Source organism: Anoplopoma fimbria, chromosome 13 (assembly GCF_027596085.1).
Source record: "Anoplopoma fimbria isolate UVic2021 breed Golden Eagle Sablefish chromosome 13, Afim_UVic_2022, whole genome shotgun sequence".
Classification (NCBI taxonomy): Eukaryota; Metazoa; Chordata; class Actinopteri; order Perciformes; family Anoplopomatidae; genus Anoplopoma; species Anoplopoma fimbria.
In genome coordinates, this window is record NC_072461.1 from 16,758,336 (window position 1) to 16,783,061 (window position 24,726).

A 24,726-nucleotide genomic window follows, 5' to 3' on the forward strand; every position below is an offset into this window, starting at 1 on the left:
TGTATATTATGTGATGGAAAAGCTAAGTCTGCAGGCACAGCTCCAGACTTAAATAATGTTATAAATACCTGCTAATGTTTTAACAGTAGTCTATGTTTAGGGTGGTCTAACATAGCTGAGAGCCAGAGGATGGAGAATATTTACAAAGCTATGTCTGGAGAGAGAGCTGTTGTAGCAGCGCCAAAAAATGGAGACAAGTAGTATTAATGACGAACGTATTACACTGCTGCAGAAATTAAGGGTAATTAGAAATGATTAGACTAATAGGTCCGATTCAGCAAAGAACACAGTCATCCATAATGCTACAAGAGGATATTAAAAGTGAGTTTTTTTTCCTTTGGCAGATGAACAAAAGAGGTCCACACTGAAAGAACAACACAGGGATGATTCAATTATCCATCCTGGCTCTCGCTCAGGGAGAGATCCCCCCTCCTCTTGATGCCACGAAGACTAATGTTTTCCCTCAGTGCAATAAATTACTTTTATTCCCACTGCCACGGAAAGTTCACCTGCACGGAGAATCACAATGTATGCCCTCATATTTGTTACTGTGGCCTTTTAATTTGACCTGAGCCAACCTGTCATGCTCCATCAAACGTGGGAATCGGATACCTCAGGAACACAGGCGCCTTTGCTTTGCGTTATGCCATCCACCCCCTCTGCGCCTTAACACATTGAGCCTGGGAGCAGAGAGAAAGTCACCCGCATCACATGAATCAAGCACTGTGACAGGGGTCCGTTGGGTCCGGGATCACACGAAGGATCACAAGTCTCTCTTTTTACTGCTCCCTCTCCCATCTCGGTGAGCTGGGGATGAGAGAGGGCGGGATGGCCCTCTAAAGGCATATATTTCCGTTGATGAAGAGATAAATCAGATCATTTCTGGAGTAAGGAAGGGAGCACAGAGGGAGCCTTCTTGGTCGTCCCCCTTTGAGATGTAAATGGCACGGTGGCACTGAAAGAGGGCCAGGTGTCCGATGCAAAGAGGGAAAGCGTGACGGTGCATGCATTCCTCTGGGACCTTGACCGTTAACTGTTTCTGTGCCTCATGTGAGCAAACATCAACAGATCCCATAATGGTCCATAATGGCTTGGTAGAATGAAACAATGGGTAAGTATGATTAAAAGCTATTGACAGGTATTGTTTTTCAAGTGAGATATTAATGATGTACACACACCTCGCTTACCTGCAGTTAGACTGATAATACAAAACAATTGGTAATATTAAAGACAATTATTCCCAGATCACGTGCAACTGGCTGCCGTCTCTTGTAATCACTTCTCTGAGCCCCTTGTGACCAGAGGTCAACAGCTGCAGCTCACGCCTTGCTGGACGATTAGAAACTAGTTAGCAGGCTTTCTAAGGTCATCAAGGTAGCAATTTGCAATGAACTCTTTAAAGCCTTAGGCAAAACCTTAAAATATCCCACACCTCAAGGTGGAGAAAAGAGGCCGTCGGCAGTTCAAACAGTGAATTAAGAAAAGAATAGCAACCTGTTATTAGTCTAAACGAGGAGAGAGACCAGGAATGCCCTCTTTGGGTGGGATGTTTTGTAGCTGAGAAATAGGCTCAGAGTAGAAATGGTCAAATATTTGTGTCATGAATGGATACACTCCTACAGTGGCGTCACTATCTTATTTTCATTTGCAGATATACACCATACCATAGACTCCCATTTGATAAGATTTTGTACCACTGCTGTACCACTCTTTTGTTGGTTCTCAAACTTGTTTAAAGGAAAAATTCCACGTCATTGGGAAATATCCTTTTTTAGAGAGTTAAATGAGAAGACTGATATCACTCTCATACGTACGCTAAATATATAGTTACATGGGGCAAGCAGTTAGCTTAGCTTAATATAAAGACATAAGAAAAGAGATAAGCTGACCCTGTCCAGCCCTAAAAAAAATACATGTACCAGCACCTGTAAAGCTCACTAAGACTTAAGACATTTTCCAGCACATATCCCATTTCTTCTGAAAACATTAAACAGCTTAGAAATATGTCAATTAGACTGGCGTTCCCAGTCTTTATGCTAAGCTAAGCTAACTGGCTGCCGGCTGTATCTTCATATTTACCGTGCATACCAGTGGTTAGGAGTCAATCTTCTCTAACTTTCAGCAAGACAACTGATAAGCACATTTCCCCAAATGTCTCACTATTCCTTTATATCTAGCACCGGTTTTAACTAACTGTAAATGTTGCTGTGCAGATAAGTATTGAACACAAATTTAACATGCCATTTGTTTAGATGTATTTCTAATGATGTTAAAAAGGTAAAGCTGTCACCAGTCTTGGTTGTGAACTTACTACATTTCAAACAGGAGTTTTAAAATAGTGATTAGGGAACCATAGGCCCTTCGTTATGACGCCCCAGGGTGCCACAGTACCATGCACATAAACCACAGCTTAATTCAAAGTGATAACTCTGGAGCGCCATCTGGTGGTAAAAACACAACATTTAACCAGTTTATGGTCATCAGTCAACACACTTAAAAAATAAGGTTTTACGATGGCTTAAAACAAAAATCTATTTGTAAAATGTAATCTCATGATGATGATGCATACTGCCCAATGGTTGTCCAACATCTCTTTAATAATCATAGTGTGAATGATAAAATAATACCAATCCAGCTTTAAAGTAACAAAAACATTTCACTTGCAGAAGTTACCCACAAATTTCAGATTTGTCTAGTGTTACAAATAAAAAGATATTGTCCTACACTTCAAATTATTTAGAGATTATTTAGAGCTCCATAAAATATAGCATCATACAATGAAAAATAGATTTCATTACAAAACAAATTGTTATTTTACATGTCGTATCTACACAACGGGCATTAAATTAAAATATAACATCAGCGAAATGTGAGGTGTGTAATATAAGCAACTAAAAAACTACTGCATACAGGCAAGTGGCTGCTTGAAAATGTGTTATCCTTTTAAACCACACTGCTTTTTATAACTGACCCAACACATGCAATGTTTAGCAGACTTTTTTATATTAATCATATACAAAAAACACATCTTACACATGTGTGCTTAAGCTTGTCAAAACTCCCTTTACTTTGTATCATTGTGATGAAAGTAAGAAAACTGACTTGGACCCATCACAAAAAAGGATTGTCCAATATGCTTTGATAGAAAAAGCCTCACAACCCCTGCATGTCTCTATATTTCCCAAAGAAATGAGCCAAAAGAGAAATTCCACAAATATCCCAAAAAGAAATCTTGGAATCATTTGATCCCCCTTGACTGTGCAAACAGAGTATGCCTGGTCACAGGTAGCGGTCGTAGGTCAACTCAAAACAACAGTCTTGATCTCCTTTGGAACTTCTAGCATAATATATAAAAAAAACAAGACCCATGCGCACTAGATCTTCTTGGCTCTACCTGGATATTTGAGCAAAGCCAAGCAGAAGGTCAGCACCTTAAGGTGATTTGCACTCACTCGCTGTCACAGGCCACACATGCACTAATACATACGTTATAGAGAATTGCATTTGGCAAGAGACAGCTTTCAGACTGGTAAGCTTTTAACAAGGCAGGAATGTGTCATACAGTGAGGAATGTCCAGTGTGCTCCTCTCTGCTGCCAAAGTAACAAGAATTACTACTGCTCTAAAGTGTCTGGAAGTGCCTGGCACGGTGAATATTGGAGTTAAATCACATATATTCTACAGACTCTGACCATTTGTGCACTTGCAGGGCGTGCACAAACAACAAATGTAATGTTTAAACTGCCATTTAAACAAATAAGGTTTGTAGGAAAAGACATGCATGAAGACAGTGTTTTGTGACTGAATCTCATGGATCAATTCAAATTTAAGAATGGAAATCATGAAATGCACAAGTCCCCTTACTGGAAATCACAAAACAACAACAACAGAAGCTTAATCTCAGAATTGTACCTCCCAAAGTTAGTTAATGCTCAAAGGAATCCCATCCCTGCTTTACTAACAGGGAATGTAACAGCCGAAACCTCTGCCAGACTGCCCTCTAGTGACGAAACCCTTAATGAATAATGGCTTAAAAAGTTGTAAAAATGTACATCCCCACTGCACAGAATCTATTAAACTTAATAGTGTTGAATTTGACTGGAAATGTGTAGAAAAACTGCACAAGCTGTGGCACGTCATTGTTCTTAAATTCCCATTTAAACCTAGGAACCACACTGCACTAAAGAAATGACTTTGCTCCCAATGACTCAGTAACACGTCTCTCTTGCAGACAGAATACTTGAGGTCTGAATAAGAGCATCAGGCATCAACAGGAGTTAACATCAGCTTAACATGAAGAAATGGCGTAAGAGTCAAATTAGTTTTACATGTAGCCATGACGCTTTAGTGTATCACAGTAATGTTATAGGCAAAATGGTGTCTAAAATGAATACATGACTACTAAACAGTCCAACATTAGAATAATAGACCTTGGCAAGGCTGGCTGGTCATTGGCTGAAGGGTGTTGGTGCTTCGTTCACACACACACACACACACACACACACTCACTCACTCACTCACTCACTCCCACACGCACACACACACACACACACACACACACACACACACGCTCTGACTCCTTTAGAGCTACAGGTATGTATCCTGCTCTGTGCTGCTAAGGCTTTGTGTGGATCGCTGTAGAGGAGATTCTTTGGCAGGGGGGATGTCTGTAGGAGGCGCTTGCTGCTGGGGAGATGGGTCTGTTTCAGTCTTTGGCACAGTCTCTGGCACCTTGTTGATGACTGGAGGAGGAGCTGGTGGATCTGAAGGGGGTGGCGGAGCGTCATTGGGAAGAGAGTAAGGATTTGGGATCTCCACAATAGGCTGGGATTTCTTTATGCTGCTCCTCTTCTTCTTGCTTCTCTTTTCCTCCTTCCCCCTTTCGAGCTGCGGGATGGGCTGAGGCACCTCAAGGACTATGGTGGGGTTCTGCTGCAGGTCCTGGCGTCTTGGCGGCTCAGCCAACAAGATGATCCGAGCGCCGTGCATCCTCGGGGGGGATTTGAAATTCAGCTCTCCGCGGTTCTTCTTCCAGCGCTTCAGCTGGGTGTGGTTCTCCCTTTCCACGTCCCGCGCTGTCACCGGAACCTCCAGAATCTGCAACAGGGAGAGACAAGTCATTAGGTCACAGCTTGAGTCAAATTCATGTTAAACATAAAGATCGTTTTCAAAAGGAACTGTGGGGGGGGATTTGCTGGATAGTACAGTATGTTCCTTCCACGTTTGGCCATTCTGTTAAAAATGTGAACTTTTTCAGTAAATGCCAAAGGGCCTCTATGCTGCATGGTCATCCACAGACAAGATTACCCGTCATATAAGAGGTGGTATTGTTAGCCTGGACAGAGACTCACACAAAGCTTGGCACAGAAACCAGACAGTGACCAGCCAGCACTCCGGTCAATTTATCTCTGTATCACTTCAATTCACGCTCTCAGAGTCTCTACTGTTTCCATTGCTGCATTTCTGAGCACCCAGTGTTCATGACTACCACAACACTCCACAACATCTTTAAATGATTATGGCAGTGCATTATGACTTCTTGCTAATAACAGAGACAGTTCATTTCTCAAGCAAGCTGTAGAAGACACAATAAAAAAAGAAAATGAGCAAAATGTAAGGCAAAATACCATCCAAAACCCATTGACAAACTAACAGTAACTGTATTTAGGTGGTTTATATGAGTGAATAGCCCCCAAACAAGTGAAAAAAAAAAAGCAATATTCATGTTTGAGACACCAGCCCTTGTGTCACACAAATCTTTCTGCAAAAACTCCTCCTGCAACTGGTGGAGATTGAAAATTTCATGCATGGATAATTAAGCATTGGGAATGTTTACCAACAAGTGACTTGCACACATGTATTCTAGTTAAAGACCATGTTGCTGTCTCTCTGCTGTTACCTCTCGGACGAGGAAGCCCTCCTGCATGTATCGAGGCTCTAGGGCCCTGAGAAGCTCCATGGTTTCATACTGGCCCTGGCAGGCCTTCAGCTTCTCACGAGTCCCCAGCATGCACTTCAGAAGCACCAAACCCACACGAAAGATTATCTTCACTCCTGGGAGAGGGAGAAGAGCCAGCGGTTTGAGTACAGGTGTGAAGAGGTTCTGCCTACAACATCTGCAACTACAGTGTTACAAGCCATTGTTACCGTCACAGAGGAACATGTCCCAGACACGCAGCACAGAGGCCCAGGGCAGCGTCCTGGAGAAGGCACACATAAACCATTCGGTCATGTAGAGGATGGGGTCGATCTTGTGTTTCTCCAGATGGCGGAAGGCTAGCGGGGAGACGCGTCGCAGCAGAGCGAACAGGATCTCTCCATCTAACTGTATAGCTTCCTGAAAGAGACACAGGTAGGAAAGCATTAACAGAGAGAACAAAAGCCATTGTAATCTCTACTGTCGGGGCTGAAACCTGATATGCATGTGGATATTCATCCATTTAAAGAAGAGCAGTCCAAATGCATCATGTTGCTGGAAACATTCAATAAATAATTGTTGTTTCCATTTCTTTTGTTTTTTTAAATGTACATAATAAGAAAACAATAATGCCCAACTGTAACCATCAGTTAAAATGAATTACACAAGATTGTTTACTTGTGTTGTAGTCGAATCATAAATTATGGTCTGGTGAGATTGACAACGCCTACTGTTTTCATCAGCGAGTTGTAACACTCACTCTGTTCCCTCTGCAACAACAAAAATGCATTCCAATTTTACTGTAATCGTAGCAGAAGCCCAGCTAGTTTATCTGGATTATAGATGTTGTAACAGCAAATTCAGATGAAGTAATACTATTTATCTCTCTCTCTATATATTCATTTCCAACACCTGGTGATGTCATCATGCATGCTTGTACGTGTTTTCAATCTTACCAGGCCAGGACTGTAGTAGCCAGGAAGGTACTTCTCACAAATTTGGACCAGCCCCCAGAAGGCATCCTGTGGAAACAAATACAGATGATGTCAGGAAACCCAGCAGAACCCAGTCGGAAACCCTAACCCTAGTTTCTCAGGACATTTCTGCATGTTCACAAGCGAGGCAGGTTAATACTGGAAATGTGGACTTTAATAATGAAAGCGATAATCTAGCCACTTGCTTTATTCTGCAATAAGCACTTTGGGAAGTAGCATAGCATATAGGTGTAAGACTAATTTATGTTAAAATTGTAAACACAAGAACAGTGATGTTACTACAAACTCTACCACCAAGGTGGGTCACATTAGGACACACAAAAAAGTCAGCAGCATTTAAAACCATTACACCAAGTTGAAGTTCATCATACGCCAGATGGTTAGTATTAACTTGTGCTGATATTCATTAATGATTTGTTCGCATAATTAACATGATTTCAGATGACCTACCCCTAGACAAATTTAATAATTTTGCATTTTCTTAAGTTAAATACACTTTAGAGCTCTGTTGATTTTTCTCATTGGACTTAAAAAACTCACATATCAAATTTGATGATTGTCAGAGATCAGTAGAGGATATTTACAGACCTAAACAACTAAATTCTAAACTAAAATGGCCGGGGTTTGTAGAATTTTAGAGACATTTAGAGACACATTAGTCTGAGTTTTATGGCTGTGAATTAGAAAACCTACATCTACAGCACTAAAAGGTCACCATGGCTGCAGTCTTAATGTTCTAGCTGTTATTCAGTCTCTTGACAAGCTCAAAAATGTTATCTCCAGATGACATCATCTGTAGAGTCTGTCTCTGTGCTGTTCAGCTTAAAAATAGACTTTTACAAGGTCAGAAATGAAGACAGAGCTGTAAAAAACAAAAACATGTGCACTCTATTTACCGATGTTTTTTTCTTTCTACAACAAATAACTCCACAGCCAACAAAGCCTACCAACACATGGTGACAGTACGCTCATACGGTAGTTTATATGGTGTCTGCGGTGGAGGGATGTACCTCAGCAGGCATGTGCATAAGCAACACAGCAGCGATGGGAGCCTGAGCCTGGCAGTATCCCTCCTCCGGTCTGTACAGAGTGTAGGCCTTAAGAACACGGAACAGGTCCTGCTGCCTGTGGAGCGTCAAAACACCAATACACAATCAAACTGATTGTCAAACAGACTGTGGCATTAATCCAAGTTTGTAATGTCACATCGTGTTAGACGGCGTACCCGTGTCCTCCGCGTGAGACAAACATTTCATGGAAAGGAAACTGTCGATGGAGGTCTTTCTCAATCACATCTACCCATTTGGGGTCTCCAGGCTGGCTATCCAGCTCCTGAGAAAACACATAGAGGACACAGTGAGACCTCTTTATTACAAACTAACGACATTGAGGGCATTTAATCAACTCAGAAAATTTATATTCTCTAAAGTTACATTACATTACATTACATTACAGTCATTTAGCAGACGCTTTTATCCAAAGCGACTTACAGGAAGTGTATTCAACATAGGTATTCAAGAGAACTACTAGTCACCAGAAGTCATAAGTGCATCTCCTTTCTTAAACAAGCATCTTAAAGCATAAACCAGAGCAAAAGTATAGTGCAGAAACAAACTAATACGAATGCAATAAGTGCAACAAACTAATACGAATACAATAAGTGCTACAAACTAATACGAATAGGATAAGTGCAGTAAACGAATACGAATACAATAAGTGCAGCGAACTGATACGAATACAATACGTGAAACAAACGAATACAAATGCAATAAAAGTTCACTCAAAACTGAAATACTTCTTGCTTAAAAATATATATATTTTTTAAAAGAATAAAGGCTGTGTTATTAGCAAAAATCACTTCATTTTAGGCTTTGAACTTACTGAACTAAATGTAACCAACACATCTGGGGTCTCAACCACAGAAGTTAACCACAGTTTCAAAAGCAATTTCTAAAGAAAATTGAACAACGAAAAAAAGAGCCCAAAATACATCATAAAAGAAGCTGCAACAAGGAAGTGAAACAGAAAACTCTCTTACCTGAAACTTTCCGTGGTTCTGCTCTTTCTTCACCTTCCCTCCCGACAGGTAGAGCCATGCACGGCCTCGGAGAGCGGGAGGAATTCCTTTCTGGCACCGCAGCCTCACCTGAACCACAGAGAAACAAGGGATCACAAAATAAAGCAGGCCACATAGGGAACTAGTGTGACAATGGCTTTTCACAAGTCAATAAAGGCTGGACCAGTATGTAAAAGCACTGGACCCTTCACTTGGCATCGGTTCCTTTTTCTTGAATACATGTGAACTGCAGTTCTGTTCAAAACACTGAGTAACAGCTCACTGTCTGCTGTGAAAAAAGGCCTATTGAAAATATTTACCATGGTTAACTGGAAAAGTATTTGTGGCTGCTATTTAATCAAAGACATGTCACATCTGTCACAAGCCAAGATTAAAGTTAAACAATATCCCTTTCTAGTCCGCTTAAAGAATTTTACCCTGGAGGGGCCTAACCGCTAAGGTAAGGTAGGACTGCACATCTACTGTAGCAGTTAGGAGGGAAATAGTTTTGGTCAAAGATACCTGGACACTAACTGCACCATTCATGCACATTGTATTTACAGAAATTCTACCAAGTTACCTAATCACTTTTTTGCTTATCATTGTATCTGAATGGAGGAGGAATGTAGTGAGTGGCCTTAATAGACTCAAACTATGTAACGTACTTAGAATGTACGGTGCTGCACAACTACATACTTCCTTGAAAACCCCTGAAGCAGTACTTGGGCAGGGTGTCAAAGTAACAGTGAAACTATAATATCTCCTGTAGAGTCAAATGCCACTTTTTACACAATAGATTGAACTAACACTGGTGCATTGCAATTTCTGGATTCTATTTTTTATTTATTCTGATATGAATCCGGCACACTTCCACAAGGAGGGTCTGCTGTAGCATTTTAATGAACGAAGAGAGCACATTAAGGGATCAGACACCCTGACCACATTTTTGAAAGGGTCTTGTAGCTCAAACACAGTGTTTCTTCTTCCTGTGATGTTCTTCTCACCTGAAAAACTGTCTTGCATTTGAGTACAGCTATATTTTATACTTACAGACCCTTTATTACATGGTTGCCTGTCTCATAGGAAGTCACCACAGCTCCACCCTGAATCTGAGACTGTCAATTTGTCACATGGTGCATGCGGCGATAAAGGGATGGGTCGTGTCCTGCCCTACTGCTGACTCATGGAAACAAGGTGAAATTGCAGCTCTGTGCTGAATTGCTGAGTGTTTCACACAGAACCAGCTAGACGAGTGAAGCTGTTAATAATGTGTCCACATAAGTCTTGTCCTAATGCAGTCAAACACTGGAGCAACATTATTTGCCTTGTCTGATCGTGTATACAAATACTCAGGATTGAGAATCTGCAGCCTGGAGACTGTGGGGCTGAAGCTGAGATACCGGCTTTCAAAAAGGTTTTAGAAACAAAAAGAACAAAAGCATAAATTCAGGACGGCCTAACCACATGGCTAGCACCATACAAAAAAACAAAAACAAACATGACACTTGATATTTTGTGTTATTGAGTTAATACTGGGTGCTGACCTTATTGAATCTCTTGATCATCCATTTATCCCAGTGGCTGAGCATGTCCAGCCACTTCACCTCTCTTTGCCTGAGCACCTGTGGGGGTAAATCCTGAGCTCTGGGGAGGCAATGGACAAAAGACAGGGGAAACAAAGTTCATATTTTGTAAAATTAATTCAACATTAAATCCAAATGAGACTTAACAACATCTGAAAAAAGCCTGTGTCATTTCAAATAAGGAAGTCTGAAATAAACCTTTTAATTGGCTGAACATAAATAGGCAGTGTGTGTGGAGGGTGCGACAAAAACAAAAAACAATCCCCAGAAAGGCTGTTCATCTTTCTGAGTGTATCATCACGTCTGTGTGGGTGGCCATTGCTCTTATGCAGTCAGTAAGTTACAAACTTTGTTTTGAGGAGACTATAAAAAACATAAACTCAGATCTAGCCAATTTTATGGCAAAGCCTGTTAGACCTCAAAGATATACAGTGAGGCTTTAACTGTTTTGTGATGTAATTAAACTTTTAAACAAGTAAAGAGAAGAAAATCAAGGGACTGCACATAACATTCTCAAGCAGAACAAAAAAACGTAGGCAAGTCTAACCTACATTATGAATGAGGTCTGATGCTTTACTATGGTATGTTATTATCTCATCAACACACGCCTGTTATTATAGGGTTCAAACGTCTTCAAAGACATCTTATTTTAAACTTGGGACAGCCCTCTTATGGTTAAAAAAAAGTCTTAGGCTATATGTAGGGTATCAGTACAACAATATTTGATTCCCAAGCTTCAGCTTCTAAAGACCTTAAGCAATGATGAGTTACCTTCAAATCTGTGCCAAACAGTGAAAGTTAAACCCTGGATTTGTGACCACCTATAAAACTGTGGGCCAAAAGAGGCCCTCCGGTAACGGGGCACCAGAGCTGTGGCTCCAAGTCTGTCCAAAACTCCAGAAAACAGGAAGCTCCCAGCCAACCAGTGCTTGGCACAACTTTCACTCACTCCTTCCACTATTTCAGTGCTGTAATGTGGGCTTAAGGCCCCCAGTAAAAAAGGGAAGAAAGAAAGGCCTTCTAAGGAAAAAAAAAAAAAAAAAAAGAAAAGAAAAAAAACACACACTGCAACTTGTCTCAAAGGCTATATGAATACATCAATTCAAATGAAAACAACAAAAGATTGTGTGAATTGCTTCTTTATCTCCCCCCCCCACAAATTAAATGAATAGTAAATAATATATATACATATATGAAAATATGTTTTATTAATGAAAATATGTTGTATTAACCTGCTTGCCTCTAGCTTTTATACATTTGTCATATTGGCTGAGGAAAAACACTGGGCATAAAAAATAAAAGCACACTGTGCCACGCAGCTGGTGCAGAGCCGTCCTGAAGCTGAGAGGAGCTGAGACACACTTACGACTCCTCCGTATGCTGCTGAGCCCCGCCGATGAACCCGTATTTATCGGTCTGTCTGTCGCTGGTGAATCCGTTGATCTCGGAGTCCGACCCCAGGGAGCTCCCATCGTCCATGTGACTGCTGCTGACGGTCCGGATGCTCCGGGTGTCCGCCGCTCGAAGGCCGTTCTCCGTGTTGGCCATGGTAGCGCGAGAGAGCTAAGCGTGCTAGCCAGGACAGCGCGAGCTCGTTGACAGCACCCAAAAGTCAAAAGTGCTCCTCTGCATATGTTGACGAGCTAAACCGCATCGACGCCATGATTTCTTGTTGAACTTCTCAACTAGTTTTCTGCGTGTAAATGTCCGTCACGTACCGCTTCGCTTTAACTGCGAGACCACTTCAACATATGTTAGGAGTTATCTACGTGTTCTGGTTTAACACTAGCTCGCGAAAGGTTGGGCTGCTAACGCAAAGTTAGCCGTAAAAGCTAGAGCCGACACAATACACAACTATTGGTTGTTTTTTTTCCCTTTTTTTAAGTTGGATGATCCTACCTTCACCAAACTAACCTGGTATCGCCAGCTTGTATTTCATAGTTAGTTATTAACCATGTTGGATGGTAAACAGACTAGTTTATGATGTTTCCAACAAACGGATATGTCTTGATTCGCTGTCCTGTCATCCCAAGTGTACTGGACTGATTTTGCCTCGACTCTTGTCTGCTGCCGGGGTTGGTACGGTCACCCCTAGTGGCCGCTTTAGGGACTCTCATGTCTGGATCTCCACCCCTGCAGTTCATATAATCCCTAATTTACAAAACAAATACTTTCTATGCACATCAGTGTAGTGGCCTGCATGAATCACATTGTTCTAACCTTGCACTCCATGAAGCAACAAAAAGCAAATTTTTTTTTTTTTTTTATTCCTTTATTTAGCATTATGGGTCTCTACATGTTATTACAAGTTACTATATATATGTGTATATAATCATGAAGAAATCAAGAGTTGAACCAATAGTGTGACGTAATGCCTGCCAGTACAATTTATTAAGCATTCATAGTTGACAATTAAAGAAAAACAAACAAAAAAAGCAACAAGCATATTATAATTTTGACAATTGTCATTAGACTAAAATGACATGACAAGAGTGAGTGAAAAAACATTCACATGTAAAATATTTCTTCTTGCTGCATGGCTCACTTCTTCCTTCCACCTCTCTCCTTCAGTGCCAAGTGAATGACCGAACCGTTGCTCATGTTGTAATAAGCCAGGGAGTTAGAATCTTTAATGAAAATGCCCTAAAAAAAAAAGGAACACACAAAAAATACAATATATTATTCAATAAAATCAGGTTAAAAAGGTGAAAAGGAAAAGCTAAGATTAAAAGATCAGTTTACCTCATACTGTAACTTCTGTTTCCCTGCTGCCATGCCTGTAGCTTCATGGATTTTGACTTTAATAACAGACACCTGTGGAGACATTGCATTTGCAGATCCATAAGAATGCAGTAGATGCGCTGGCGAACACTCATTAAAAAACAGGGAAACAATAAGTAACCATTTACAAACCTGATCTGTGAGTGGGACAGTGAAATTCAGCACTTGGCCATTCAGCTTCCATTCGGTCTTGTCCTGCATGTTGGGTACCTGTACTTTAACTGCCACGGGACCCTGGAGAGGAAAACAAATAAATCATGGGTCAAGCTAAGACAAGCAGTAATTTGGCCATATCTGTTACAGCTATATCTACTTTTATTACTAAAGAGATTGATTTATCAATGACTTCTAGGAATAGTGAGTTTCATCAAATTGTACTCAAATAAACAAACAAGGAACAATTTATAACTTTGATTTGGTTGTTCCTCTGTAGTCTGCATATTTAAACCACTGCCTATAAATTTGGCTCTAATAAAAAGTTTGAGTCCTGTTTTTTAAAATTTTGTCTTAATGCAAAGTGCAGATTGCACCATTAACTATTGGAAATAAACTGCTCTAACAAACCTTATTTCTACGTAGGAACTCCTCCTCTGGAATAAGGTTGTCCTCTGTCTTCATCTTCTTGTTGACTGGCTCATCATCATGAGGGGGCGGTGGGTGGGATGGTTGTGCAGGAGCAGAGCTTGGAGGTTGTGGTACTGGAGGGGCAGGGACAAATGCTGAAAGAAAAAGCAGTTATTTCAGATTAAAAATGATAATATGTGTGAAAAGGTTCAGTTAATGTCCTAAAAATGTGCAGAATTATTTTTAATGTCACTGATAAGTGTATTGAAACTCATCTTACCGGTTGGAACAACCATGGGGGGTGGTCTGGGGGCCATCATGTGAGGTGCTGATGGCTGCATGGGGACCACATTGATGCGGGGAGCAGGAATCATAGGAGGCATTGATGCTAGAACTTGTCCTGGTCCAAGGCGCACCACAGGAGACATGGGCTGTCTTGGAATTACAGGTACAGCAGACAGGAGAGTGGTGCGCACTGGTGCCATCTGTTTACAATGAACACATTAGTGAGTTATTAGTTCTATGATTTAATTTAATTACCAAGAAACTTTTTTTTTTTTTTTTTTTTTTTTTAAAGTTACTCACAGGTGGTCGAGGTACTGTCATTGGGGGATTGGGTTTAGGCATATTCATTTGAGAGGACATTTGTGACTGGTGATGAATATCACTGGGCTTGCTTGGGCCAATTTTCTCCCTGGCGTCGTCCTCTCCCACGAGTCCTTTGGCCTTGTGAATGGCTTCGATCTGCTCTTGCAGTGTGATGTTGGCCTGTGCTGCCTGCTGGGTACGAGCCATGCTTCCTGAGTGGCCATCCCAAGTAACCTGGTAACATGGAAAGACAAAAATAAACTCACTGGCTCAATTTCTCAAAACGACTAAAAAGGAATTATCTTAAACCCTTGCTGTGTAATATAAACCTATGACTGCACTCACCTTCTCCTCTGGCTTCTGGATTTCTTCTTCACCAATCTTTTTACCGATGGCCGTCTCTTCCACACCAAAGATATCTGTACGCCTCTCAGCCAGTTGTTTCAAGCTGCTCTCGATATCCAAACCAGGAGCATACACTTCATCTTCTGTCTGCCGCTCTCTGATGCTGCGGTCCCTTTGTTCCAGCCAGCGCGGATCCAGAAGACCAATACGCATGTGCTCTTGCATCTTACTGGCTTGGATCTTCTCACCAGTAATTGGTGAGATGAGGTACTCATCCGGAGTTGTGATTGAGGGTGGAGGCTTAGAAGCTGTATGAAAAAAAAAAAATGAATGAAATTGAGATTAACACACTGCACACAGTAATAGCTTGTTATGCAATTGGTATTCCCTCATCTCAGGGAGCATGTGTTACCTTTGGGATCGTAGTCTTTGCGAATGATAACCTGGTCGGGAGTTGGGGGCAGTGGGGGTGGCATCGGGTTGTCTGGCGGTAATGGAGCCTTCATGCCATCATCGTCATCATCAGATCCCTGAAGTGAGAAGGAGGAGGTGGATATAATGATATGATGTTATCAACACTTATTCTTTTATTTATTTTCAAGCAGAGGGTCAGAAAACACGATTTCTTTATTCATTTGGATTAAAAAGAAAAGGGGTTATCCTGTGATTGGTCAAAGATCGAGAGTTCACAAGGAACAGTGATTGAATCTCTTAATCATTTCTTACCTCATCCATGTCCTGAAGTTGTGTGTCTTGATCAGGTTGTGAGGGATGGCCTTCGCCCCGAACCACCCGTTCATCATCTTCATCCTCACTCTCAACCTCCATCTCCACCTCCTCACTCTCTCCATACTTCTCATAGCGCTCTTGGATTAGGATGCGAGCGCCAAGCTCCTCTGGTGTGGTAGGTGGGGGGAAGTGGCCTGGGGAGATGGAGATGACAATAAACATATTGTTCTAGCTACATTTAGGGGCTTACATGTTTAATAATTATAATAGTTGTGGTTATATTACCTTGTTCGTTGGGCTGGAAATCCACCGTCTCAACCACTACAAAGTCATGCCAGTCAATTTGGGCATACGCCACACGTTCTTTCTCTCGCTCCTCCTCCTCCTTCTTTCTCTCACGCTCCTGAAACTTTGCCCACTCAACACGGTACTTCACCTGACGGTTGTGCAGAAAGAAAGCTGATTAACATGGGCAAAAATGCTATTAAGTGCTTACTCTGAGAAACAGTCACAGTTTAAGGGGATTACCTGGTCCATAACCTCTCTTGGATTCTCAGCCTCTCTCTTCAGCTTGGTCAGAAGTCCTTTTGGAGGGATCAGAATCTACATGTTGTGAGACAAGATCAGGTCAAAGTTTAGAATCCTGTACCAAACATAGAATAACAGTAATATCAGAGGATCCATTTGTGGGGTCACCTTAGTGTACTGCTCAACCAGTTTAGTGAAGTAGTTGAAAAGGCTGTGCTGTGGCCGCAGAAAGTCAAACTGGTAGTTCCTCTGTTCTTTCTGCATGAGCTGAGTAAGAAACTGGCGACCATTGCGAGCAACAAACTGGGCAGTGAGCTTGACAACATCAAGATCAAATGCTGCGATTGATGGAGGATCCGCAATGAACTCGTACTCAGGAGGCGGTTCTTTGGGGACAACTGTCTCTTGAATCACCTGCGCCTATTGAAAAATACAAAGTATGAGTTCTTGAACTAATACCAAGTATAGGACATGAAAAATAAACATGCAGATTGAAATGCCATGTCTTACTTTTTGAGCAAGCTGTTGAGATTGCTGCATGGCCTGCTGCATAACCTTTGGCACTGCTGCGGATGGTTCCTGCCCTTTGCCCTCCTTAAATTCATTGACCTTGTGACGGTAGTAGGCATGGTAAGGATCGTTTGGGTTGAGGAAATTAAACTTTGGATTGTTGATCTCATTCTGACGGATTCTTGCTTCAAACTCAGGTCCATTCCTGTTAAAAAGGACACAGATTTGTTAAATCATAGACATAAAATCCAGTTAAGACTGCAGCTGTTTAAAAGATTCAATTCAATTAACACATGTGGAGTTACCAACCTGGCAACAAAGCTGGCTGTCTTGTCAACAATGTTTCGAACCTCAGGAGGTGGATAAATGATACCAACAATGGGTTTAGTGGCTGGGGTTTCTTCTGCTGGAGCCTCGTTCTGTTGGCAAAATTCATATTTGTTAGGCATTTGAATTTTTAATATGCAAGATTAAAAATAGTATTCCTATTATTACATTACAGTCATTTAGCAGACGCTTTTATCCAAAGCGACTTACAATAAGTGTATTCAACATAGGTATTCAAGAGAACTACTAGTCACCAGAAGTCATAAGTGCATCTCCTTTCTTAAACAAGCATCTAAAAGCATAAACCAGAGCAAAAGTATAGTGCAGAAACAAACTAATAGGAATACAATAAGTGCAACAAACTAATACGAATACAATAAGTGCTAAGTGGAAGGCTAAGGGTAAAGGTAAAGGCTCATTACCTATTACTCTTGACTCACTACCAACACATTGGCTCCAACCTTTACCCAACATGCCCAAAATGAACATCCCTCCCCCCTTGCAGTATCATGCCATTCATATGAATTTAGTTTTTTTTTTAATTTGCAGATGTTTTGAGCAATCTGATGGTCACCACCCCAATATACAATGAAGTTGCACTATTCAGTATGAATAACACAACACACATATTGCTTTCTATAGAAGAAAGCAAGTTGCTGTAAATAATGCAGATTTCTAAAAGTTTCAGGTGCTAACTTTAGAGTTGTTGGTGAATTTACCCTGGATGCTAACTACAAGCGAACCAGATATACGCCTTGTGGTGATTATCCCAAACATACTTCAACTTTTACTACTCAGCAATTCACGTTCACTGAGACATTTCATATTAATGCAACAAAATAAATAATGTTTCACTAGCTTCCCCTCTCAGAAGCAGCATGTTAGCGCTCTTGTTCACAGTAGCTAACTCGTCACCTTGTTGTTGGGCTCCGGCTGGACGATCTGAACAGGCCCAGGCGGCATGGTGAGCTCTTTGTTTCTGGAAAACTGGAACTAACCTGCAAAGACCGAACCAACAAAAACACTTATGTATTTAACAAACACAGATTAACCTATATATAATGCTACACACACAATCTATCACAGCTTTAAGTCCAAAAAAATGTGCTGTAGTTGAACTACTCACTGCGTCGCGCTTTCGTTGACCCGAGTGAGACGTATCACTTCCGGACACACGCCGCAAAGCATTCTGGGTCTTGCAGTTCTTTTTTTTTGCAGGTTGCCGAGGGGATGTGGGGTCAACAAGCTACACACCTACTCGCCCTCATTGCTGTTTCAGACAGACACACATCAATCCTGTCAGATATGAGTCAGCTCCTGGGTCGGCAGGACTGCATCGAGAGCCTCCGGAAGGACGTGGTGGACCTTCAGGGGGCGATTCTGGACGTCTTCTCCAGGACTGGACCGGTCCGCTTCTCCTCATGGAAGTTCCCAGATAAACTGTCATGCAACCTGGACATGTTAACTCTACTGGAGCAGTATGACTTTGTGGATGGGGAGGATGCATTCAATCAACACTCCCACATTGTGTTATTGGAGCTGGTGGTTGACAGGTAATAGAAATATCACAACCCTTTCATGCATGAATTATGACAACCTCAGTCAGCAAGTGTTTTTATTGCTCTTTAGGCATGAAAAACAAGATTTGACCTTTAAAAGAGAACTTTTTCAAAGAGATTTTTACATGCGTTTTTGTTTTCAACTGAAGAAATATGTATTTAACAAACAAATTAATACAATTATATATAAAGATGTGAAAAACTATAAAATAATATATGTATATACAAAGAAAATGTGCAGACTATCTTTTATGATAAAAATAATAAACACAAAGAAAATAAAATAAAAATAATAAGCACAAAGAAAATGTGCAGACTATCTTTTATGATAAAAATAATAAGCACCCAGGGCACAAAGCCACAAGACACTGCAACTATGCCATCAAAACCCATGCATATACAAGAAAACAACATTTGAATAGCTGTCCACTGTAGTGACCTCTATGCATGAAAGGGTTAACAAATATTTACAATAGTTATTTGTGTGAATATTTACTGAAACATGACTTGTCTTTTTCTCTCTCCTTTCACTCAAGACTACTGCTTCTTTTACAAAGCTTCAATGCGTATGCTGAGCAAATAAGGTGCAGCCACAGGAGAGACCGAACCCAGCCGAGAGGATGTCTGTCAGTTGGTCTTGTTGTCAGAAACTATTGGAGCAATTTAGTTCAGTTTGGCAACCTAAAGGTAGGGACATTGCTTTATTTAAATTAAGTTAAAAAAAAAAGTTTAAAAATTGCCAATAGAGAATGGACACATCTCATTACTTCGTATGCTTTATTTTCTTATTTTAGGCGACATACAAAGACATCAAGAAACAAACAAAAGCAAAGCCATTTGACTCTGATGAGACGGAGACAGTGTCATCGGTCTCTCCCCAAATGAGCACAAGCAGACATTGCTTATCCGGATGGTCTTCAACAAGCTCCTTTAAGTTTTTGCCACAGAATCATGTGCCTTCCAGTGCCACCGGAAACACCCCATGCTATCCTAAAGTTGACAACCACAACGTCAGCTGCCAGACTGTTGAATCATCCCTTGTTCCCTGCGCTGCATGCCACCAAGTGCAATCTACTTTGATAAAAACAGGGCATGCTTTGGTGGAACTGCTGCAGACTGAGAGCCTGCCCTCATCTCTACAGCCGCTCTTAGTAGCTGTGGAAGACACCCTGGAGTTGGGACATATGACAGCAGGCGATGTGGCCCAGTGGGCCCATGAGCAGCTTAGAGACATGCGCCGGCTGGAAAAACATCTTCAAGATGTGCGGGGTACTGTGCAACCTCTTAAAAATAGACTAGCAGAAGCAGAAGCTGAGCGGGAGAGATTCAGGTCTCAGCTGGCAAGTAAACAGAAAGAGTTCAAGCAAGAGATGGAAAAACACCAAGTGAACATAGTCCAGCTGGAGTTTTCACTGAGGAAAGCCCAAAGATCCATGAAAGAAACAGAAGAGAGGCTGCAAGAGGAGCAACGACAACTCAAGAGAGGTGCAGAAAAGTCAAAAAATGAATAAGATGGGAACTCATTGCAATCACATACTATATCTTTGATAATTTTTTTGTAACAGAAACATTATGCTTGGAGGAGAGTAATTCCAGACTGAAAGAGAAAATTGCAGTGCAGCATGATGCATTACAGGCACTCGGTAAGGACTCAATATTCAGGTATAGGTATTGAGACGACGTAATGCAGAAATACACTTCTTACTAAGTCTTACTTATACAAATATAATAACCTGATATGCTCTTGTTTGATGGATCTTTTTATTATATGGTAGAACGTGAAACGAATGTGCTGCAGGATAAAGTGAGGACCTTGCACATAGAGGAAGAGGCCTGTTGCAAACTACAGCAAAGGACCCAACAGTTGGAGAGTCAAATCTCTGAAACTCAACTTCATCTTGACAAAGAGAATGCCAAATACCACAGCGCTTGTCGGCAGCAAGAGGTCAGTCACGTTATAATTATTTGTTATTTTTAGCTGGAGTCCATGACCGTATTCAAATAGATTTATACAGGTTTTTTTTCTCTGTGTTTGTGGTTGCATCTAGTCAATGCAGGCAAAGCAAAAGTCTTTGTTAGAGAGAGTTGATGCTCTTGACGAAGAGTGTGAAGAGCTGCAGAGGCAGTTGGTGGAGAGTGAGGAGAGACAGATTGACCTTCACAATCAGCTGCAACGGATGACAGAGGAGAAGGAACAAATGCAGGCTCATTCTGCTCAGCAGCAGGTATATTTGAGTTATTGAGTGCAGTTTTTACATTTCATAATGAAGACATTTTTTTAAACTAGTGGTTCATGCTGTGATGCTTCTTTCCAACAGGACCTGTGTTTGGAGCTCCAAAAGGAGAAGCAGACACTGGAAACATACGTATGCGAGCTAAAGAACAGTGTGGCTGAGCTAAAGGAGTATGTTCAAGCTTTAAGGGAGAGAGAGAGACTGTTGGTGGCTTTCCCAGAGCTCAGCCCTCTGACTCAGGCCCAACCAAAGAGTATGGCTGTTATGCAATATTTGTCTATAGCATATTAACGTTTTGCATGGATCATCCACTGACACTGACTATTGACATAGCCTGATTTAATGTAAATAAAACCTGCTCAGTGCTGTTTACGCTCCTCTAGAGAACCAGCTAGCTACTTTTTTTTTTAAATACAGACAAACATGTATCCAGTCATTCATTTCCCAACTGCTTCTTTTTTAAGTAATGCAGTCATGTTCTAAGTGTTTTAATGTTGTTCATTGCATATTTCAAGGTACAGGAAATGTGCTTTTGGATATGGAGCAACAACTGCAGGCAAATAACATTCGTACAAAAGTTCTGGAGCAAGAAAACACTACCCTGTACACCAGCCTTGTAAAACTGAGGGAAAGAGCACAAAAGGATGCCACCATGGTAAAATGGATTAACATATGTGAATTTGTGTGTATTACACATTAATTAACTGAATGTACTTTAATTAACTAATGTAATTAAAGTACATTCAGCTGCTACATGTTGGTTTTGTGGATGTTAAACATTTTATTAGACTGTGTATTTTCATCAACAGGAAGCCTCACCTCAGCAGATGCATAGGACACAAATGCAAAAGAGTCCACTGTGAGTTTGATTTGATAAAAATGTTACTTTTGAACACATGTAGCATTCTCCATACATTTTTTATAAATTATTAAATCATCACACAGGGTTTTGGGTATGGCCTTATTTCTCCTCTCTACCACAGGCAGAGCAGCAGTGCAACAGGGCTGGAATGCGATAACAGAAGGAGGGAAGCAACACGAGGGGAAAGTGGTCTAGAGTCAGCCGGGTCAGAGGATCGTGTGTCCACTGTCTCCGCCTCCCCCTCGTCCCTGCAACTTCACCTTCAAACCCTCCACCTCAACACGGACGCAACTGCTGCTAAAAGCCATACAAAAACACGCAATGGTTCTCTTCTCTCTCACCCCAGAAGCTCAAATCAAAGGAAAAAAATGAAACCCTGAATGCATAAAAATGCTCTCAAAGAGGAGACATGACTACAAAGCTCATAAAAAGGCACATGTCCTACATTAATGTCATAATGTCTTATTGTACATTATAGAACACTAACACTCATTCTTTTGTAATTTTGAATTACATTACATTGTACACTTATGACAATGAATTACCACTATAACCACTACATTTGTCATCATGTTATGTTGAATACATACTATGCATCTATAACTTATTGTGGATACATGTAAGGAGCACTGTTGTCTATGGAATATTAGGTTTCTCGATATATGATTTGCTTGATGTATCTGAATGGGTGGCCTTCACAGCAGATAACTCCCTTGAGTAGATGGGCAGTTTGTACAACCTTGAGTGTCATACAAACAATGACACAGAGACAGATGTGTTGATGGCTTTTTAAGTGCTATATGAGGAGGGTTCCGGTAGGATGTTTCCGTGGAAACGCAAGTGCTCGCAGAATTCACGCCCTGCTGAATCACTACAGACCATTATTTCAGTCCCTCCAAGTTAATCTGTCAGTTATTCCTCATTAGTGCTCCGAGATCAAGACCACACATACTGTATTTGAGGTCATGTTTCTCGCTTGTTGTTTGGGTGTTTGCACCACGCTTCATGATGCTTGCTTTGCAGTGGTAATTTGAGATGCTTAGCCCAGTTGTGTAATCTGAGTCTAATAGGGAGCCCGAGAGACTTAATGTTAGCTTGTGTCAGAGCTGTTGAAGTCAAACATGTCCTCTGTTTGTTCTTGTATTTTATAAATCTGCCATATAGTGAAAAATAGTAAGTATTAGTAACTAACTGCAAACACCTGATCAACATTACTAGTCATACCAACACTCAGATTTCTCACCAATATTGTATCACCTGAATGAACACCTGATTTATCATTTCATTCACTTAAAAGACAGCTCATGACCTGAGGGTTAATCCTTAAACAGGGATAACTATACAGCTGTGTCATCAAGCATGCAATGGAAGTTGACAAAGCGATTAATTCAAATCAACTATGGCATTTAGTCAAGTTAATCAAGAGCAGTAAAAAAAAAAACGACTCTTATATTTATGTAAAGTTCAGTAATGAAGAGAGAATTGTTTTTGTACCTGACTGTTAAAACCTTGGTAACCTATATTTATTTGATTGTTTATCTGGTTTAAAAAATTGTCCACAAGTTTATAGAGAAAAATGTCTCTTAATGTTAGTTGCAATAAAATGTTATGTATACAATCAAGAATTGATTAATTTTCTATTTCTAGTAACATGGTCTTTCTAAGCAGCAAGAGGCTTGATTACTGATTGTACAAAATAATTTCTGCTATATTTTTGATAACAATAAAAGAAACAATTTATGTATCGGACATTTTAAATCAATAAATGGTTACACATTAGCAACCCTTTGGGTTAAGTATCTAGCAGCAAGCCATGTGTAGAAATGCCTAAATGGCCACACATTTTGACATTCTGTCAAAATTCTGTCAAACTTTCCAGACATTCTACATGGGGGAGCCAACATTTGGCAGCTCACATCGACTATGCAAATAACTTCAAAAATGTTTTGTATTTTAATCCTGTTATTCTTGAAATTCTATGCATAGCACGCTGTTCATGTTATCTGCTAACTATTGTTTATTTTATCCACAATTTTAGTCCACAATTTAGATTTTTGTAAATGCGGTTTCAAAACATTTATTTTTCATTTATAACACAGTCTTTTGAAATGTATACAGACCTACACTATAACATAAATATTTGAGAATTTGTGTGCAAGTACAGAGTACAATACAATTCAGAAGTAAGAAAAGAATTGGATCCTTTATAACTGTGCTTCCTGCACAAAACAGACAGAGAAAGAGATGACAGAACATTAAGCTTAAAAAAGCACCACAGTATCAATAACTGTTACTGGCCCCGACATCCAAAGCATACGTGTGAAACAGAAAATTACCCGACAATAGTTTTCAGTGTGCAAAGTTGTACAAAATTCTCGGAAATTATACCAAAATGCTTCCTACTTTTCCTTTTCTTCCATGTTTGTGTTTAGGTTTTTATAATATGAAAGCATGAAAGTCCTGTGTTAGATTTTTTTTAATCTAACGGACAAATAAATTAAACAACGAAATCATTAAGACTGATAACTCTAACTTTGGGAATTATTCTGCATTGATTAGAACACATTTAAGGCCATCGGTTTCTTATGCAACACATGCAAACACAAATTGAAATGAATGAAAACATAAAATTCATTGGGATCTTTTTAAGGTACATTTACCTAAGTAATAAAAAATAAAGCCTTCACTAATTGACCCTGTTGTTTACAAGTGTAGGCTGTGGGAATGCTATCTCTATAATATAAGCGTTCTCCCATGTGTGCCTTTCTCTAATCTAGGTCAAACCGCAGACTGGCGACAGGGATTGATGCAAATCTGCTGGGATTACGGAGGCCTCAGAGAGATGGAACACATCCCAGGTTTTACAACAAAAGCCTGCCTGCCTGCCAATATTCAACCCAGCATGTAAAGATTAAAAGTCTGAGGTTTGTGCTTACTTTATATATATTCAATAATCTCAGGTTATCCCAGGAAAACACATCAAAATAAAGGCTCAATAATCTATAAACTTTTATAATCTCGTACCAACAGGGAGAACGGGTAAAGGACTGCTGTTTAAATATGTGTGAGAAAAGACTGGACAAGTGCAAGATCAGTGACACACAAAAAGGAACAGGATCATGTGATGAGATGTATGAGATTAACTAAAG

At 40.5% G+C, this 24,726-nt stretch overlaps 3 protein-coding genes across 3 annotated transcripts; 1 reads left to right on the plus strand and 2 right to left on the minus strand.

Moving 5' to 3' along the window:
- Positions 1-2,576: 2,576 nt before the first annotated feature.
- LOC129100911 (TBC1 domain family member 10A-like) lies at positions 2,577-12,607 on the minus strand. The gene is made up of 9 exons (XM_054610452.1): positions 11,917-12,607; positions 10,512-10,611; positions 8,950-9,057; positions 8,137-8,243; positions 7,922-8,036; positions 6,873-6,938; positions 6,147-6,336; positions 5,899-6,053; positions 2,577-5,096 (listed from the first exon to the last, which is right to left on the minus strand). The coding sequence occupies exons 1-9, from the start codon at positions 12,096-12,098 to the stop codon at positions 4,587-4,589; spliced, it is 1,533 nt and encodes a 510-aa protein (XP_054466427.1). The 5' UTR covers positions 12,099-12,607; the 3' UTR covers positions 2,577-4,586.
- A 216-nt stretch (positions 12,608-12,823) lies between these two features.
- sf3a1 (splicing factor 3a, subunit 1) lies at positions 12,824-18,140 on the minus strand. The gene is made up of 16 exons (XM_054610720.1): positions 18,049-18,140; positions 17,838-17,920; positions 16,905-17,014; positions 16,596-16,800; positions 16,254-16,505; positions 16,086-16,160; positions 15,843-15,993; positions 15,555-15,751; positions 15,241-15,358; positions 14,829-15,136; positions 14,481-14,717; positions 14,176-14,380; positions 13,896-14,050; positions 13,464-13,565; positions 13,293-13,364; positions 12,824-13,193 (listed from the first exon to the last, which is right to left on the minus strand). The coding sequence occupies exons 2-16, from the start codon at positions 17,883-17,885 to the stop codon at positions 13,092-13,094; spliced, it is 2,337 nt and encodes a 778-aa protein (XP_054466695.1). The 5' UTR covers positions 17,886-17,920; positions 18,049-18,140; the 3' UTR covers positions 12,824-13,091.
- A 12-nt stretch (positions 18,141-18,152) lies between these two features.
- ccdc157 (coiled-coil domain containing 157) lies at positions 18,153-18,479 on the plus strand. The gene has a single exon (XM_054610721.1). The coding sequence runs from the start codon at positions 18,153-18,155 to the stop codon at positions 18,477-18,479; it is 327 nt and encodes a 108-aa protein (XP_054466696.1).
- Positions 18,480-24,726: the final 6,247 nt, after the last annotated feature.

Excerpts from the sequence above, each read along its gene's own strand:
- LOC129100911 (XM_054610452.1), bottom strand. The coding sequence starts at position 12,098 with ATGGCCAACACGGAGAACGGCCTTCGAGCGGCGGACACCCGGAGCATC. Across the intron at positions 9,058-10,511 it reads TGATCAAGAGATTCAATAAG|GTGAGGCTGCGGTGCCAGAA; the intron begins GTCAGCACCCAG and ends TCTGTGGTTCAG. Across the intron at positions 6,054-6,146 it reads GGACATGTTCCTCTGTGACG|GAGTGAAGATAATCTTTCGT; the intron begins GTAACAATGGCT and ends TCCCTCTCCCAG.
- sf3a1 (XM_054610720.1), bottom strand. The coding sequence starts at position 17,885 with ATGCCGCCTGGGCCTGTTCAGATCGTCCAGCCGGAGCCCAACAACAAG. Across the intron at positions 16,801-16,904 it reads ACAGCCAGCTTTGTTGCCAG|GAATGGACCTGAGTTTGAAG; the intron begins GTTGGTAACTCC and ends CCTTTTTAACAG. Across the intron at positions 14,718-14,828 it reads TCCAGAAGCCAGAGGAGAAG|GTTACTTGGGATGGCCACTC; the intron begins GTGAGTGCAGTC and ends CCATGTTACCAG.
- ccdc157 (XM_054610721.1), top strand. The coding sequence starts at position 18,153 with ATGTGGGGTCAACAAGCTACACACCTACTCGCCCTCATTGCTGTTTCA.